Raw genomic sequence first — 18,147 nt, forward strand, 5'->3', positions numbered from 1 at the left:
ATTGCATAGGCTCATCTAATTTGAAAAGATAACGCAAACCTGCTGCGCCTCCGCTGTTTCTTTGCCCAACATGGCTTCCAGACATTAAAGCTACATGAAGGTGTGCTCATATTTCCAACTTACTACTTGGCCAATGTCCACCAGAGGGATCCCAGCAAAGAGTGATGCTGTTTTCATAAGCCTCATGGAATGGGATTTAATTGTTCCTGAAAGAGGTCTGCCTCTTTTTGAATGACTGTTATTAGTGCCACTACCAATGTAGAGATAGCTTGCTTTGACTCTAGGAAACTTTTGCACGGATCGGAAAAGGATACGGGAATTGGTTTGAGTTTTTTTCTCTTTATAAATCTCTATACATCTAAGGAATGTAGTGCTCTTTCCACTGCAATGGACTCATTCTGAAAGAAAGTTTTTCCAGATTACTGGTTCGCAGATCTGGATGTTTGAATGTAATTTTGACGTAAATCAGGGATTACAGCACAGTATATCTATGGAAAAATGTAAATATGGCTCCTTTATTGTAAAAGACTATCTCACATACTCTTCTTGGAGAGGAAATAGGCATGAGCAAAGCAATTTTACCTGAAAGCTATTCCAGATGGGTTTGTGGATGGATACAAATGGGGTCCTCACGAGTTTTGACAGTACTATATTAGGGTGCCATTCTATTTTTGGCTTTCTATATGGACGAAAATCCCTAAATAGACCATTACAGAACCCACTAATGATCCTTTGTGACCATACCAGAGGTGAGTTTGGACATCATCTGAATCTTGATATAGCTGCCAATTGAACTTTTATGGATTGATTCTTTAGTCCTGATCTGCCAAGCTCCAACAGATATGGTAAAATCTAATAATATATATAATAAATCTAATAAATATAGTTGGCACTGTGCTTTCAGAACAGTAATCAGATAAAGAAATAGGAATCCCTTTTTTCAGATAAAGAATTTTGTGATTTGCTTATTTGTGTACCAATGGAATCTTCATTGAGAGGGTCTTCGATGTCCAGAGTCAGAGGCATAACCAGTCAATGACACTGCTGTCAATGGGGTCGCGCGTCGACAGACCTGAAAATATCAATGGGGACACATCACATTTCTAGGTCACTGACTGTCTTCAAGGTGGATTTTTCTTTGTCTACATCTCAGGCATTGGTTCATTAGACAGTGTAGTCATTGATACCTTGTAATTTTGGTACCAGTTCCAAATGTATTATCTTCAGCAGATTAGGAGGCTCAGATTTATGTCGGTCTGAAATGGACTTTAATGATCTGTTTTTTTTTTGGGGGGGGTGTTGGGGGGGGGGGGGGGGGAAGAATCGAGTGCCTCAGATGACCGATTTAACCTATGGCAGTTTTATGCTGAACCTTTTTGTGAATCTGCGTAGATGGTTCGTTCATCAGTAGAGGATTGGAGGAGCAACCTCGATCTGGATGTGCCCTTTTGTGGGCTCTTCTTGACATACAAGATGACTCTTCAGGGTTCGGTTTTGATTCTTGTAGCCATAACATGCGTCTACCCTGCTTGTCTGAGGGTTTTTTGTAGAGAACGTACAGCATATTTTGCAGTACTTCGTCCTGTGGGTAGCACGTGGACAGAATAGGCATTCTCTATGGAACAATTTAGAAAGAGGCCTTAACTGCTCCTCAGAGGTCCAGTACGGCCTGCAAAAAGTCCTTTTTTTAGACAATTCAGATGTGATCTGTCCACTCTGACATAACAACCAACTATGATCAGAAGACTGCTCTTGGATGAGGAGAAATAATTTTGTTGGGATATATGTGGATTAAATAGACAACTGTCAAAAACTGAGCAGAGTTCAGTGGGCCCCCTTCACTTACAACATGAAAATATCGGAGGCATGGAGACCTCTGAAGTGGTATGGAAGGTTTGGATAGAATTCTTGGTCTTTCAGAGATTTAGACATGTTCCTAAATGTGGCCATGTTTAAAGTCTTCCATGCTATGTTTAACATTGGACTGCTTTCTAGGACTACATTGAGACTGTCAGTTAACGAACAAGGCTGATTCAAGCATGTGAATATATAAAACCTCCAACTAATAAGTATTTAATCAGTAGGTCTGTCAGGTGGACACTTCCCCAAGGCACAGTAAGACAACGAACTTCCAGGCAAATAACCATGGCCGTCATCAATTTGAACCCAGTCTATGCCTATCCACAGGGCCTTGCAACAAGGAAAGACCACTTTCCTGCAACACCTTGTAGGTGAAGGTATTCTCAAATTATAGGTTTGGAAGGTGGCGATACAAAAGAGAAGCAGTAGAAAAGGAACAGAACCTAAACTGAATCAATGTCTCCATTACCGTATATTCTGTTCGGGGGGGCAACAAATGATCAATGATGCTTCTACAGGGCATGACATTACAAAATGCAGAGAAGACAATGATGCCATCCCTAGCAGCAATGCTATTTCGGATTTTAGGCACACATTCCTCCCAAAAAAAAAAAACACATAGATTTTAGTGTTTTTTACATGGTTCACAAGACATCTGCCTCCCTTATTTTGCAATAATCGATTATTTGGGCAAATTAAAAGGTTTCATCTCCCGTATCACCGGAATACTGCCTTGTTTAAAAACAGTGCCTAGGACCTAGACGTAACCACCTAGCTTTTGCCAATAAGCATGATTTCTTAGCACTGAGTAGATAATGGTTACCCCCCACCCCCTCACCCCCAACTGATTCATCCACTTTATTTGGGCTCCCAGCGGTTTCTGCCCCATTACATTCACCCATGCTCTGTCTATTCTGTCGAAGTTAAACATTTCCATTATTTCCTTTCCAAACTGCTTCCTCAACATTAAAACATTTATGGAGGATATACATTACAGAGTGCATCCAGCAAAACACCAACTATGATACATAAGAAACCTTTAATGAAAGAGGTTAGAGGTCAGGACTTACCTGTTTGCTATCAACCTCAATATCAGCAACGTAGTTTTCAAACACTGTTGGTACATAAACCTCAGGAAACTGGTCTTTACTAAATACAATCAGCAAGCAGGTCTTGCCACAGGCACCATCACCCACTATAACCAGTTTTTTTCGAATGGCTGCCATATCTAGAACAAAAACAAAAAAAGTACATTAAGTTTTCAGTGTTTGACAGACAAGTAGGACTAGCATTCCTCCCCCCCAACCCCCCCCACTAATTACTAGTTCTTATGTGTTGAATGTGGGGTCACACACTGTTACAGAAACAATTAGTTGCTAAAGTTGTCAGGCAACAAGGTATGACCTAGTGGTACAGAAGTAATTTCCTTCTGGTGCATGCTAAAAAGAAACAGTGTAACAGTTTCCATTGCACGGCTCTGGATGCCAAGACTGCCAATCACAGAAGTCCACTATAGACTATATAAAGGGAGTCTGCTAATATCCCCGTAATCCTAATCCAAATTACTTGGAACAATTTACAGTAGAAACACTGGAGCACTTCTTGCTTAGGTGCCCAAGGCTTTCTCACCATGGTTTACAGTGCCCTATCAAACTTGGATAATTTACTCTGGAGTACTGCTAAAACGTATCATTAAGGCACAGTCCAAAAGTCTTTTGTAGGGGGCAGGATTAGACAGATTCCAAACAGCCACCTTTTACTTGAGTCCCTTATAGCGCACCAGTCTTTTGGCACTTTCAGTTGTATTGTGGTGCTACAGTGCAACCACTAACGTATGAAAACTGAGGGAAGTAAGGCACTAGAGCCTGGTACAAGGATTACAATTTTTGGACAACGATGGAAGCCAACTGAGATGCATCTAGAAAACTGATTTAGTAAAAAGGCAGTTTGTGTGGCTGAATGAAAGGACAGGAAGCCATCCAAAGCCCCAGTACTGGAAATTAGAAAATGCACAAAGGGGAATACTGGCATCCTGGATACGGACAGCAGGCACGCTGGAAACCGAGCAAGGGCAAAGACGCCATATCCTCTCGTACCTGAGGGCCCAATATTTATAGAGGTCTGCGCCTGTCTACAACAGCGATTTTGGGTTCCTCCTAGTGGTAGGCCCTCTGAGCAGAAGTAACCCCTAGGAAGTGCTGCTCCGTGAGACACCATTTAACAGAAGAGCACGACTTAAGAGAAGGACAAGCTTGAGGCAAAAAAGGACCTGATGAGGGGCTGTAAAGAGGGTGCATCCTTCCAACTTGGGAATGGAGCCCTGCCTCAAGGTTAAAGGGTACTATGACATTTAAATCTGCCCTGTGCAGTGATTTGAATAAAGAAACTGGCACCACCAAATAAGCCCTACAGTGGTACGAAGACAGACCCTGAAGACTAGAGTCTGGGCATTGGAACAAACAGTTGAAAATACGGAAAGGAATATGTTCACCCTTAAGAGCTGTATGAAGGAGCTGGATGCCACATGGTTAAAGTGAAAACTTGTGAACAAAACTATGAAGGAGCTTGTCATGGTGGATGACATGATGGAGGAACTTGACAACTTGAAAAGAGGTTCTGCCATAATAATGCTGGTGGCCCAGGAGGAGGTACCTGCAGAAAACCTTGAGAATTGTCTACAGAGGATGTTTGTTGAACTTCTGGACATACTACAGGTTGAGAATTTTGAAAGGCATACAGGTCCCCACTTAGAACAAACAGATCCAAACACAGTTTGGATGCTACTGTGATGGCAGGGCAAAAGCACAACATAGAGGGGTGCTGTGGTGGGCAGAGAGGCTATTGCTGTTTTTGGATTTGAGCCCACTGATTCTAGCCAGAAAGAAATTCCTCGTGGACATTCAACAGAGTCCAATACAAAAAAGGTTAAAAGCATCTGCGACCTACCCAGTACGACTGAAAACAGATTGGCGGAGGAATAAATACACGTTTTGTTGTTAAGTGGACTTTAAGGCATTTCCTGAACCAAGTGCCTAGCTGAACTCCTCAAATGCTTTTTGTTGACTCAATGATGTATACATCTCCTTGTGAAGAGAAGAATTCTCCACTACTGTACATCGGCGTACAAGAAGTGATTTTGCTAAGTTATCCTTTTCTTTTGATTTGTCACTCTGCCTTCCCTTTTCATAGTCTTGGTTTGAGAGAGCGAGTGGTTTGCACTTTTGGATTCAAATTTGAATATGCTTATTTTGTTACCATGTGTTTTGTTTGTTAGTTTTTCACATCCCAGTTTGGTGGCAAAAAAAAACAAGGATATTTCTGGCAGTTATGGTAAGCTATTATGATAATAAGTGTACCACCCTGCCTTAGCTGCCCCCTAGTAAACCACATTTAATAGTAAAGGAATGTTGTCAACTACTTGATGGTGGATCTCAGGACAAAGACACAATTAAGATCTCTTCTGGTATAGACTGGTCCTAAAGAGTCTAATTAAATTCTTGAAATTGAGTAACCAATGGTTTAGTTACAACCAAAGCATTTCTCAGTCTGTCCAATTAGGAACTGCCCGTACCGGTCTCTTTAGTCATGCTTCCTATCCACCCTGGGTTCCACTAGGAAAAAACAAGCTGACCATTACAAGACAGGACATGCTGCAACTATACGTTCTTAGACTGTTGTAAAGAGTTCTGCCATTCAATGCAACACATGTATTGTAAAGAAAGTTAGGCTTCTGCTTACACACCAACACTAGTTTCCTTTAATATTTATTACTAAATATTTAACTACATATGAGTTACCAAGTTAAGACATTTTCGGGACAGAGGGTGAAGGACAGTGAAGATGAGCGGAAGGGGTGGAGTTTGTGGATCAGATGTAACACACAAAGGGACAACTGAAACAAACAAAAACTATTTTTTGGTTGCAGCTTCTTGATTTTCATAGATCCAGTATAATTTTCCAAGGCTGTCTAGATGCCAACAATAGTACTGCAGCCCTACAATTGCATTTCATGTACTTGGAAATCTATGAATTGCCAATGCAAATGTAGCAACCATTTCCTCAATATCCATGAAGTGGGGAGTGGTTCCGTGGGCGGGATCCACCACATTGACACCATGTTTTGGTTTGGTCATTTATCCAAAATATCTAGCTCAGCTGAAGTTCAAAGAATACAGCTATTGTATTTCTATTACTCAACCCTATACATATGGAATCACAACAGTACAATCAATCAGTAAAGACCCTTGGCCCCAAAACACGAGATACAGAACAATTCATCTGGTCAGCACGTGCAAAATAATACATTTAGATACAAGCAATTCAATGTAATTGTTAGCAGCATCATTATCTATCAAAAACAATTTGTAGAACTCGCCACTCCACCATAAAAGAGTCTTCCATTTGATTGCATGCACACTTCCTTCAAAACATTTACAAGTTCTGTGCAAAATAACTAAGTTACCTGGCTTCAATAATGCTCTTTCAGGTAGATATTCTAGCCACAAATTACTCCTCTTTAGATTATCCCCAGGCACTAGACTGGATTTGAAAGATTTAAACAGCATTGTACCCTGGTGCTAACTTCACTCTGCTCTAAAAAGGGACAACAGAGCTGCATATATGGACCGCCCTTACAGGTCGATATTGGTTTCTTTGCCCCCACTCTGTTCGTGCCCTCAGATGCAGAGGCCAACAGTAATCAGACAAACCAGTGTCTAGAGCTCTAGTTCAGGACCTTTTAGGTGGAAAAAAAAGATCCTTCCATAGAAAGGATATAAGGGAGGGTGGTAAGGAATCAAAGGTAAGTAACTTGTTCTTCTGATGGATATTCCTAACCTCAGATTTCTCACTTTGTGAGCAGATGCCCAAGCAGTACCTGCTTATGGAATGCCTCAGATCCAAATGTCCTGCAGGACAGAACAAGCGAAGGGCTCTTGTCATACAGGGCTGTCCAGGAAATAGCACTTTTTAAAAGTGTCACTGACGCCTATAACGCAGCTTGGCAGATATTAACAGGCACTCCGTATGACGAAGCATGTGGTAGGAGCCTTGGCTCTAGTGGAATGGACCCTTAGTCCTTCTAGAGGCTGCTTGTAAACTACTGTGCAGCAGTTCTTAATGCAGAGGACTATTCACCTTCACTGCACTGCCTTGCATTTCTTTGCCTCACAGAACTCAACCAAAACCTGATCATCCACATGATGATCTTTGATGTAATAGCTGTAAAAGCTCAAGGCTATCTTGGGGCTTAGTGGATGAAGCCTCATCCTCTTTCAAGAGGTGAGGCAGAGCAAAGAATGTTGAAAGTATGATGAGTTGTCCAACATGAAAAGTTGTCACAACTTTTGGAAAAAAGGCAACCCTAGTCTTCATCACCAGTTTGCCTGAAAAAAGCTGGTGCAAGATGGCTGCATTGAGAACCTGGAGCTCACTCCCATGATGAGCTAAAGTTACTGATACCAGGAATATAGGCTTCAGAGTCCGGAGACATTGTGGGCAGCTGGGCATCAATTCAAGGGGAGCGCACACGAGGACCAAATTGAGATCCCATAATGGCATCACAAAGTGTTTGAAAAGCAAAATGTGTCAAATCATTAAGACATCTCATTACAACCGGTGATTTGAATAAGGATGGTTGGTCCAGCAAATGCAAATAAACCGAAAGGGCCAGATATCCAAATATAACCTTTAATGTGCCACTGAAACTCCTTTCTGGGCCAGAGGTTAACAAGACATCCAACAGTTTGGCCTCCAATGGGCCTATATTGAGAGTACCACACCAGGCCACAAACTTGTCCCAGGGTCCATCATGGACAGACTGGATTAAAGGACACCTAGCAACAAGGATGACAATCACAACTTTGGCGGAGAATCAAATGAAGCCAACTACAGCTGCTCAATTTCAATGCATGTAGGAGCAGATTGTGCAGGTCAGGGTGTCAAATGAAATGCTCCTGATGAAGCAGCCTGATCAGAAGAATAGATTTTCATGCCTGGAAGTTCCAGGTACCACACTATGCTTACCCAATCCAGACCCTTCAAGATGGCTTGGGCCCAGTCAATCGTTTTCTTCTTCAGGGCAGGAGAGACAGCGACAAACAGGAGTCCCATGCTCCACTCTATGTGGAATGCATCTCTAGAAAGAGCCTTCTTGGCAACTTCAGTGCCCAAATGTTTTTACACTTCATATTAGACGGTGGCAAACTGATTTAGCAAGGGTACTCTCCACTGTTGGAAGATGCCATGTGCCACTTCGGAATGTAACTACCATTTGTGAACTGCAAGGCACTGGTGGCTTAGTTTGTCCGCCCTGTCATTCAAAAGTCCCACCAGGTGGTGGATGTCAAAGGAAATGCCCAGACGCTCTACCCAGCAACAGGGACTCCTGGCACAGAACTGCTCCATACTTGTTGTAGTACCACATGGCAATGGTGTTGTCCGCGAGAAGCTGAATTAGCCTCCCTCTGGAAAATGTAAGGTTTAAAGCACCAAGTGAATGGCCTGCAACTTTAACGGGTTGATGAGGAGTCTGTGCTGGAACCCATATTCCTATAATATCCACCTCTCCATCCCAGCAATGACATTCGTCACCATCCCCACCACCATCAGTTCTGGCTGGGGCAGGGAGAGAGATATGCTGCTGGTCTAACTGCAATTGAGAAGCCTCCACTGCAGGTCTTTTGTAGCCTCCAAAACCTGGACGGAATCCGAGAGGTTACCCTGATGGTTTGCCCACTGAGCCTTCAGATTCCACTGCAGAGCCCGCAGATGCCACCTGGCATAGTTGACTAATGAGATGCAGAAGGCCAACAGGTCAAGAAGTCTCAGACACTCACGCTATGGTACATGACAGACTGAAACATCAGGATCATAGCCCAAATATCCTGTGCTCCTTGTAGTGATGGGAAGGACAGTCAATAGCACCATACCTAGAGTGGTCCAGATGAAAATGAGATTTCACAAGTAAGGTATGCCTTCAAGGTATTGATAGTGAACCCTAATGAAGTCAGGAGGTTAGCCTTCTTCTGGAGGTAGTCTACAACTGACTGTTGCAAAACACCTTTCATCAGCCAGTCATTGAGGCAGAGGAAAACTGGAATCCCCAATGTCTGAAGAGTTGTTTCGACCACCACCATCACTTTTGTGAACTCATGAGGGGCACTGCTAAGGCCAAAGAGGAGCACTGCAAATTGGAAATGCTCCTCAACTACCCTGAATCACAAAAGTATTAGTTGTGAGACTAGTGCAGGAGCATGAAAGTACAGGTCCTGCAGGTCCAAAATCAACATCCAGTTGCCTATAACCAGTGCAGATAGAACCTGGGCCAAAGTGAGCATACTAAATTTACCCTTCCACAAGAAAGTGTTTAGAGGGCAGAGATCTAAATTAGGCGAAGGCCTTAATCTTCTGCACAAGGAACTAGTGGGAGTAACTGTCAGTCTCTATTTTCAGGACCTGAACCGCTCCATTGCCTCTCTGGTCAAAAGAGCTGGCAACTCTTTCAGCAAGATAAGAGAGGTGCTACTTTGAAACTCGCTCTGATGTACGAGGAGGATGCAGCAGGTCGAAAAAGGAATTGAAAGGCATTGCCCTTAAAAAAATATCTGAAGGGGCCAACTGTTGAAGGTTATATTTTGCCACCCTTAGAGAAAATGCCTAATCCTGCCTCCCCATAGGATGGCCCTACAGAGATAGCCCTACAGAGGAAAAAATAAAGCAATTTGGGGCTGTTGCCGCACAGGTGGGGGGACTGGAGAGTACTTTCCCCCTAGAGCACTGGATGTGGTCGGCTTGTTCCCTAACCCTATAAGGGCTGGGGTGCTTGTTGCAGAGGTGGTGGGCCTTGGTGTTGCAGGTGTGCCAAACCTTGAAAGTAGCCTTGAAAGGGGCAAAATTGCTGGGGACACCATCTAGTAGGGGTAGAAAAGCCTAATGAATGCACCTTGGCCATGCTCTTTGAATCATTCAAGCGCAGAATCTACCATCTCACTCAAGAGGTGAGATCCTTTGAATGGGGAATATCCATCAAAAAGGCATGCATGTTACAAGAGAATCCTGTGATCTCTTCCAAGTGCTATGCCGAAGGACCACGTTGGTGCGGTCTACTTTGCCCGTCCAATCGATGAGTGCAGCCCAGACCATCCTGGATTGTTTGAACCAAGTTGACCCACAATTCCTCAGACTGCTGGCAAATTCTCATTGACAGCTCCCTAGCAAACAGATGGGAACTGACTGAGTAGGGATTAAAATATCCTATTTACGTAAGGCTTAAAGTCCTGGAGGGCTTATAGGAAATGATTGGAGGTCACCCTGCTAGTAGGCATCTGAAACACCGAACATACTTTTATTTGGTGCTATCCCAAAAGTTAGGGTTGCCTGGCTGTTGTACTTATCTACCTGCCTGTTCACCAGAGGACAGGAACAAGGCTTATATCAGGTACCCGTGCGAGTGTCAATCAGGGCTTCTTTGAAGGGCAGCAGAGGCTCATATGAAGCCTGCCTATGTTGAAAAACGTCAGTTAAAACATTATTTTTAACTCCTATAGATGGCAGCTGTAAGGAAATACTTTTGCTGCACATATCACCACAGTGAAGAATGCACTCTTCTGTTGATGGCCCAAGGAGAGAACACAACTGATGGGTGGGGAGTAATTCAATACACGGGCTTCTTGCAAATCCATGTAAAAAGTTATCATGGGAGGGAGAATAATCTCCATCTCCGAAAGCGTGTTGACCTTGATAACAGTCTGAACTAAATATTATTGGGAGCACAGCACCAAGGTAAAGGCACGGTTCTTTCGGATTGGACTGGGACAAGACACATCTGAGGACACGTCAATCAGGGAAGAGGTGAACTGGGCTTAGAGTCAGATAGAACTACTGGGTAAGGTTTGTCTCTGGTGCAGACGATGTAGAGGGCAAAGAGACCAGCACAGAGATTGGTGCTGGATTAGAAGTCTGTTCCGATGACAAAGCAGAACTCCAAACAAGATCAGGAGGCACAGACAGTACTGAGGAAGAATCCACCAGCAGTAACTTAACAGGAGGCCTCCAAAGAACATTGTGACCAAAATGGTCACCAGGGAGACCAGGAAAAGTGACTGGGGTTCACAACATGGCCTCTCTAAAGGCATCAACCTATTGCAACATTGCAGATGACCCAGAAACGCAGTGTGTGTTGGGATCAGCTGCACCAGAATCCGTTCTTCAGCGGGGAACCAGATGCAAGACCAAGAGCCACCCTAACTTCCTCAAGATTTATTTGGGAGAAAGTGGAGAAACTGGGACAGATACCACTTAGCCTTCTTGTGCTTTTGCTTCAACCTTTCCCCCCCCCCCCCCAGAAGGTTTGGGCCGCGATGAGGAACCTGTTGCAGGGTCTTATTTCAGTGACAAACATATGCAGTTACTACTAGCCTTAGCTTTTGAAAGGAACACTTTTTATTGATCATCCATATGTATTGGGCCTCATATGCAGCTCAGGGCCCTAACTTTAAAAGCAGATAGTTAATCACTGCTGCCCATAGTGACAACAATATTGGTCATTAAATATATTCTTCAAATCCATTTAATGATCTTTGAAAACGTTCCTAAGGTTACGTAACAGGGTCATCTGAAAATGCCCTCAGCACTGCTAATGTCGGTCAACAGATTTACTAAATACTTACTGATACTTCATATTCAACTTCCCTGCTCTTGTCATGCAGAGTTGGGACTTCAATGGTCTTGAAGACAGTTATGGCTATATTGCTACTGGATTACCCAGTAGACTAACTGCTTTGGTCAGTTTAGAGAGTCCTTGAGGGATGTGCTATGAAAAGAGGGAACTGGAAACTCCTGTTACCGAGTCCCATGAAAAATTTCTGCAATGAACTGGAACTAAACTATCTCTTGCACACCTCAAAAGCCTCATCAGATACGACCAGTGGTTGGTATGTGAAGGTTTTGGGAAAGAATTCAAAAACTATGAAGGGGCTCGAGTCAAGCAGGATTAGGTCTTACAGCAAGATCAAACCCATTCCTACCTGAATAGCATGCATAAAGGTCTTTGCCAATAACACTTCAGTAATGCTGCCCACAGGGTCATTTACCAAGAAATGGTAAAATTATAAAGATGCTTCAAAAGTTTATGCAATGAAGCCAGACCTGAAACTATAACACTTGTTCATTTGCTGACCACCGTCTTAAATACAATAAAGTTATATTTTCCAAAGTGATAGATTTGGAGTAGATAATAGAGGGTTCTGGTATTTTAAGTCTCATCTTGGTGCAGAAGATGTAGACCATTTAACTTACAATGATCAAGATAGCTTTTTCTAGCTAAGATTTGCTGCCAGCATGCAGCAAATATTTGGCCAGAACTGGCTTCTAGTGACAACAAAACGGACATGCTCTTAACTTCACTATATATAGTCGGGGAAGCACAAAGAATCACAGAGAGCAGGCAGAAGGAGCAGCAAGCACACCTCAGAGGGTACATTGGAGGCATTTAATATCACAGAAGGTGTTTTTTGTACTTTACCTGCTGCATGTTTGCTCTAGTACTCTGTGGTGCCATTTGGGTGCATTGATAACAGATACCTCCACATTACATAAGTGCCTATTCATACGTGCCCCGGAGGCTCACAAGGAGTTCTTGCCTGCCCAGTGTGCATGTGACATTTAAGGCATTTATTCTTTTCTGCACTGGAGGAAGCATAAAAAGGCCACACAACAAATTCCTTCTTGTCCCTAGTTGGTGGTGGTACTGTACATGTTTGAGGCACCTCAATTAGATCTTTATCCTAGGAAGATGGTTTTAAGTTACTCCTGGTGCTTGCACTGGCCCATTGCTCCTTCTCTTTCGGTTTGCTAGATGCCATGATGAATGTGTGTATAACTTTTTCCAGAGCTCTAACTTTAGAGCTCTGTCTCTAAAATATCAACGGGAAACACTATTCAGGAACGTTCTTCCTGTTTTTCTTTAGGTTATGGGCTTGTTTACTTATTGCCCACTTTCTGGCCAATCAGAATGGGTGCTTTCATATTTTTTTTATTATTTCCCATTAAGAACTGCACTATTCCCAGAGGTCCCAGAGAGCTAATGAGGGAGTGCAACATCACTCCCACTGGACCCTTACTCCCTACACTTAGAGCAGGACCTGGAAGTTTAAAAAAAAAAAAAATTATGTTGAGGGTTTCCTCACAGGCACAAAAAATAAAAAGGTCTTGACGTTTTCAGTGGAATTTCAGCTTTTTTGTTTTAAGAGCTGCAGTACCTGCAAACAGTACTGCAGTACCGCTGACTCACAGAAAAACACCTTTGCACTGGATGCAATTAATTTGAGGAATTCTTAGAAGTTTCTACCCTCTTATTAGAAAGTGGGATCTTACAGCATTCAGACCCCCATCTACTGTGCACTCACTTTTTTGGTGCTGGAAATTCTTTTGGAAATTTATCAAAAACAATGGCATCTCATTAGGAGTGAGGAGATGAACACTCCTAAGAACAACAAGATGAGCAGCAAACCACAGCTTTGTCCAATGTATGGTACTTCCAACTGTGGAGATTAGCAAAGCTGCTCACTGGTAAGCTTTACAGCCATGAATTTCCCAGGGTTTCTGGGGAGGGGGTGGAAAAGCACTCTTGTTGCTTGTTTTAGGCATGGTGAAACGCCTAAACATTTGGCATGCCACATAGCTCTCTGAAGCAAGAGCATACATCACAAAGACAAAAGAATCTGCATGTCCACTTTACCTGTACACGCTGTCCAATATGTCCAGTGATATAATCCCCCTCTACCACTGGATCACGTTGTACTGTTTGAATTGTGGTACAATAATGTCTGCTGGACAGCGAAGTACCCAAGGTAGGAGCCAGCTCAGGACTGTTCACAAGAAAGTCTATGAAAAATACTCTGCCACCTTATATGTTATACTTTATAACAAATTCAGGACAAAGGGCAGAGATCTGGTGTCCTGTAACAGCATCTGCAACATTTCAGCCAATCATATTGTTTGGTACCACAGTACTAGTATCAGTCCAATGGTACGGAAACAGACAGCAGAAAAAATATTTCACCCAAACAGAGGCTTGCTTTTTTTTTTTTTTTTTTTTTATTACAGGTTCCAACCACCCAGATATTACTATATTTAAACCCCTTCATGAACACACGAGCACCTCTTAAAATGTAATCTTGAAAATGGCTGAACGGATTTACACCAAATAAAGAAAAGTAAACGCCACCATGTATGTTTTTTACTGAATCAAGTAATTAATAACTATATAAGTTGGTTCAGGAAACTGGCAGATTTATGTTCCATTCCAGTCTAAGAACTGAGCAGAAGCAGGAGTTATCTAAAAACTGACTGAGGAACGCACCAAGGTAACAGAGGAACAGGAATTTAAATCGTTATTTGATGGTCTATACGAATGGAGATTGGTTGTGTTTTTCAGAGTTACCATCGGAAATGTAGTTGTTAGGGTTCTAGTTTTTACTGACCGCTGCTTTGCAAATAAAACAACCATTTACAATGCAGTGGGTCTTGCGTTTGGTCGAGTTAGAGCTATTAGCGCTGTAAATTCCTAACTGGACTTTTGTCACAAACGGAGAATAAAAAGTAAAACAGTTGACATAAGAAGTCAATTCAAAGTGCCGCCGTGAGTAAGACAAAGACAAAAGTATAAAAGTTCGCTCGCAGTCAAAGTCATCGACAAAAGTGCAATTAACCATGTAAAAGAGTCGATGGTCAAGGCGGTAACAAAACCGCCCTAAGGAGGTTCAAACGTAAAGCAGTTACCAACGGAAAAAATGATTTTTGAAAGGCAGGCCCATGAACGAGTGATCGTGATGGGCGGGAGGTGTGCGTAGTTGAATATTCAGTTACACACCAACAGGTCGGAAAAGGAGCGCTAGCGCGCTGCCATGCTCGACCTAAAAAAGGAAAAGATATGCAATCTTTGTCCCCATGACTTAAGACTTTAAACTTTCCTTTACAATAGCAAAACATTTTATATTTAAAATGTGCTCACTTCCAGCCTGCCCAAGAGACTGGCTCAGAGAATGTGTAAATCAAACAATAAACCATTTATTTTAACATTGCAAGTGTTTTGATTCAATAAATTTATATTGGTGAGTATTCTCTCATTTTTAAACTTTTATAACCCCAAAATTAGATTGAATTCTAAGAAGAAAACCTCCCGAGTGCACCGACTTTGTAATTAGTGAGCCAGACCATAAATGGCCGTCACTCTTACATGTGCAGCAAAGTTATCGTTTTTTTAAGCCAAAGGAGAGTAAGGATTTTGGTCTTACATAATTCACACTCTGAAAGAGTTACTTATAGGTACACCAAAACAGAACAGTGAAAGAAAACCTCACAAAGGGATGCAATGCGATTAGCCTAGGATTACACAATGTGGGCCCGAGAGAGAAAAGGGATTCGTTCTACACAAAATTAGAAAAATGCGACTATCGTCGCCTCTGAAGCGGTTACAGCGACAAAAGCAAAAAAATGCTCTTTCAACGTAACAAGAGTGCAGAAATCTACGTGGATTAAAAAATAAACATTGCTATTTTCCATAATGATAACTTACTTAACTGCACACTACATTTTAATATTAGCGGCTTCCACTGGAAAACGTTCAAGTTATAAGCACATTGTGTTTATGTGGACAATTAAATCTGCAATACTGTGGTCCCATGGCGTTTAGCGACAGGTGACCTGCTTTCAATCGGAGGGGCATATCTTTGAATAGCAGTCCTAGTATTTCAAACGTGTGCTTTGCTTACGAACACATTAGTTTAGTAGGACGCCGCACTGATTACCTTCTCAGAACTGCTTTTGGGGAGAAGGACAGGGACGCGAGCTGCGCGCAAGGTGATGATGGGCTCGGCTCAAATGTCACATAGGAGAACAGCGCCAGACATCTGACCGTAGAAACAGACGTAAATCTAATTACATAGGAGTCACAATACAAAGTTTCTTTAGCTCAGCCACGCAGGAGCACTTACCCACTTTACTTATCGCCGTATTCGCCTCCCAGCGGTTTTTCCGGACTTGCATTACGTCCTTTTGCAGCCGTGAAGACCAGATTTTGGAACAGTCCACCAGAGAAGGCCAAACCATGGATGTATGGCTTCTCATATTCTTTTCTTACAACTTACTGCGCAGACAGTATAGGGAGCAGTCTACAGTGGAAAGAACCACCCATCGAAAACACTAATGCTCCTGCGACTGCAGATGGCCGGATTTAATCAGCTAAACAGCTTAGACCATACCTAGCTGCTCAGAATGCAGGGGTTTTTCAAAAGCGTATCTAACTTGGAATCGTCCAACTGCAAGTAAAATGATTTTGCTGGTAGGCACCTTAGCATATTCGTTAAACCTTATTAAAGCATCACGAAACCAGGATACATATACACAAATAGACTATGATGAATAATGATAATAATCTACACACAAAATTAGGTTGTGACACGAAAATTAGAAGTCTCTCCTTAACGGGGAGAGAACTCAACTCACCTCTAAGGCTCTCGCTACAAGCGGACCGGTCCAATGGCCCAGAAACAAATTACAATACCCATTTATTATGGGTCCTGTTCTTTCACATGGAGATTTGAGCTGTTAAATGAAGCCGAAGTCTCCAAGAGATACTGTGGTGTAAAACCAGGAAGAAATCGGCAGAGAAACGGATTCTAGCATGTAATAACTAAAACATGTAATGCCCGTTATCTCCTCACACCCCTGGATTTCAAGATTTCCGGTTCGACTCCCCCGGACAATCAAAGCAAAAACTAATGATGATCTTCAATGTTACAAGTCATAAATAAAGCAGCAGTGGATGAAACGCACACCCAAGGCTTCAGTTTCAGCATTTTGGTTTTAAGGGCATCAAATAATGAGATCTAGGCTTGTAGTGGTTTGGTTTTGATGCAACTGCTATGAAATGTCCCACCTAACTATTAGACTACTCATGAATGCACCAATACATCACCCAAATTCTAAGAGCCCACCTCAAGCCTAGTATAAAAACAAAGTCCGTTAGGTGCGTCTGGGTAATGTGAAGTAAGATGATGTGCTGAGGCAGGCTTCTGGGGGACATGGCGGTTTAGAGTGCCTCTCCTCAATAATGTCCCTTTCATCTGGTGGCCAGGACACAGAGTTGCAGCTCAAAACCCACCCGTTGTAGTACTTATTTTCTAGGGACAATACAACCATTATTGCCATCAAAGATACCAAAAACAAAAAGCTGGAAACCATGTTGGCACTAGGATCGTGACTGAGGTTTCAAAATGATCTACAAACGTCTCGTGCTAGTATAATTCCAAGTGCTGGGCGAGAATGGAGACTTCTGCCCGATACTTTAAGAGATACCTAGGCCAGGGAATGAAGCTGAAGATAAAACCTAAGTCCTTGAGAGGGAATACTGGAGAAGAAGATACAAGCACCCCACAACAAGAGGTGTGGGTTCATGGTTATAGTAGGGACATCATGTGCTGCCATTTGGAGGCAATGAGCTTCCTCAAATCCTAGATGTTGCCATGCTGTACATTTTGTTTCAGTATTTAGATGTTGGTCTACCTTCCTTGTGACTCCAATGCAGACAAAGAGCAACAGGCAATCATACACAAGTCTTTCAGGGCAGCTTGGCTCTTCTCTTGTGCAGGTTTGTTACTGTTCCTTGCAATGTATAGATACTTACACAGGTGGGTAGGTCTTTATCTCCATGCGGTTCAGCAACAGCGTTTTCTGCCTCTTCCATACTTGGAGCCTGTCCAGGTCCTGGCAGAGCATCAACAAGGACAGGTTCCACTTCTTGACTAAGTTTTATATGAAATGCTCAGCTCTTCGGAAAAATCAGGGTCATGGGGGAACTCCTCCAATTCTGAAGGTGATTGACAGCAAAGTGATTAGCCCGTGGCCAGATAATGGACCACTGCAGTTTATCCTGTGTCCAGCTGAAACAGAATGCACTCTGTGAAGGTGGATGAGTTTTGGCCCTAAATTGGAATCCATATACTGTAGAAATATAGATGCAATGAGAATAAGTGGCATGGTGGAATTCACTCCGACAGGGAAACTGGGCAACTTTCAAAGTGCTGACTGTCTTTCGAATTCTAACCCCACTCCAAAGAGATGAATGCTTTTAGGGAGAGAGGATACGAGACTTTATGCACGTGTGGGCTCCAACGTGCAAGATGGACACTAGGCAAGCTTTGTGAACATGCAGCTGGCACCACGGCACATAACAATCTAGAGCTGTTTAAGTGTTTAGGACTGCTGCTTATCACTTTTCCTGTGGGG

General features: G+C 42.7%; 1 protein-coding gene across 2 annotated transcripts in view; it reads right to left on the reverse strand.

The window, feature by feature from the left end:
* The window catches only part of RHOA (ras homolog family member A), a 167,038-nt gene that overhangs the window by 110,232 nt on the left and 38,659 nt on the right, over window positions 1-18,147 (reverse strand). The window contains exons 1-2 of one of the 2 annotated variants that reach the window (XM_069206854.1): window positions 15,855-16,075; window positions 2,931-3,088 (exon numbers count right to left, since the gene is read on the reverse strand). In XM_069206854.1, the coding sequence (XP_069062955.1) occupies window positions 2,931-3,088; window positions 15,855-15,987 (291 nt within the window). In that variant the 5' untranslated portion in view covers window positions 15,988-16,075. Of the gene's footprint in view, window positions 1-2,930; window positions 3,089-15,854; window positions 16,076-18,147 lie in introns of those variants that run through there. The other variant, XM_069206855.1, reaches the window with a different exon arrangement.

Source organism: Pleurodeles waltl, chromosome 9, assembly GCF_031143425.1.
Source record: "Pleurodeles waltl isolate 20211129_DDA chromosome 9, aPleWal1.hap1.20221129, whole genome shotgun sequence".
Taxonomy (NCBI): Eukaryota; Metazoa; Chordata; class Amphibia; order Caudata; family Salamandridae; genus Pleurodeles; species Pleurodeles waltl.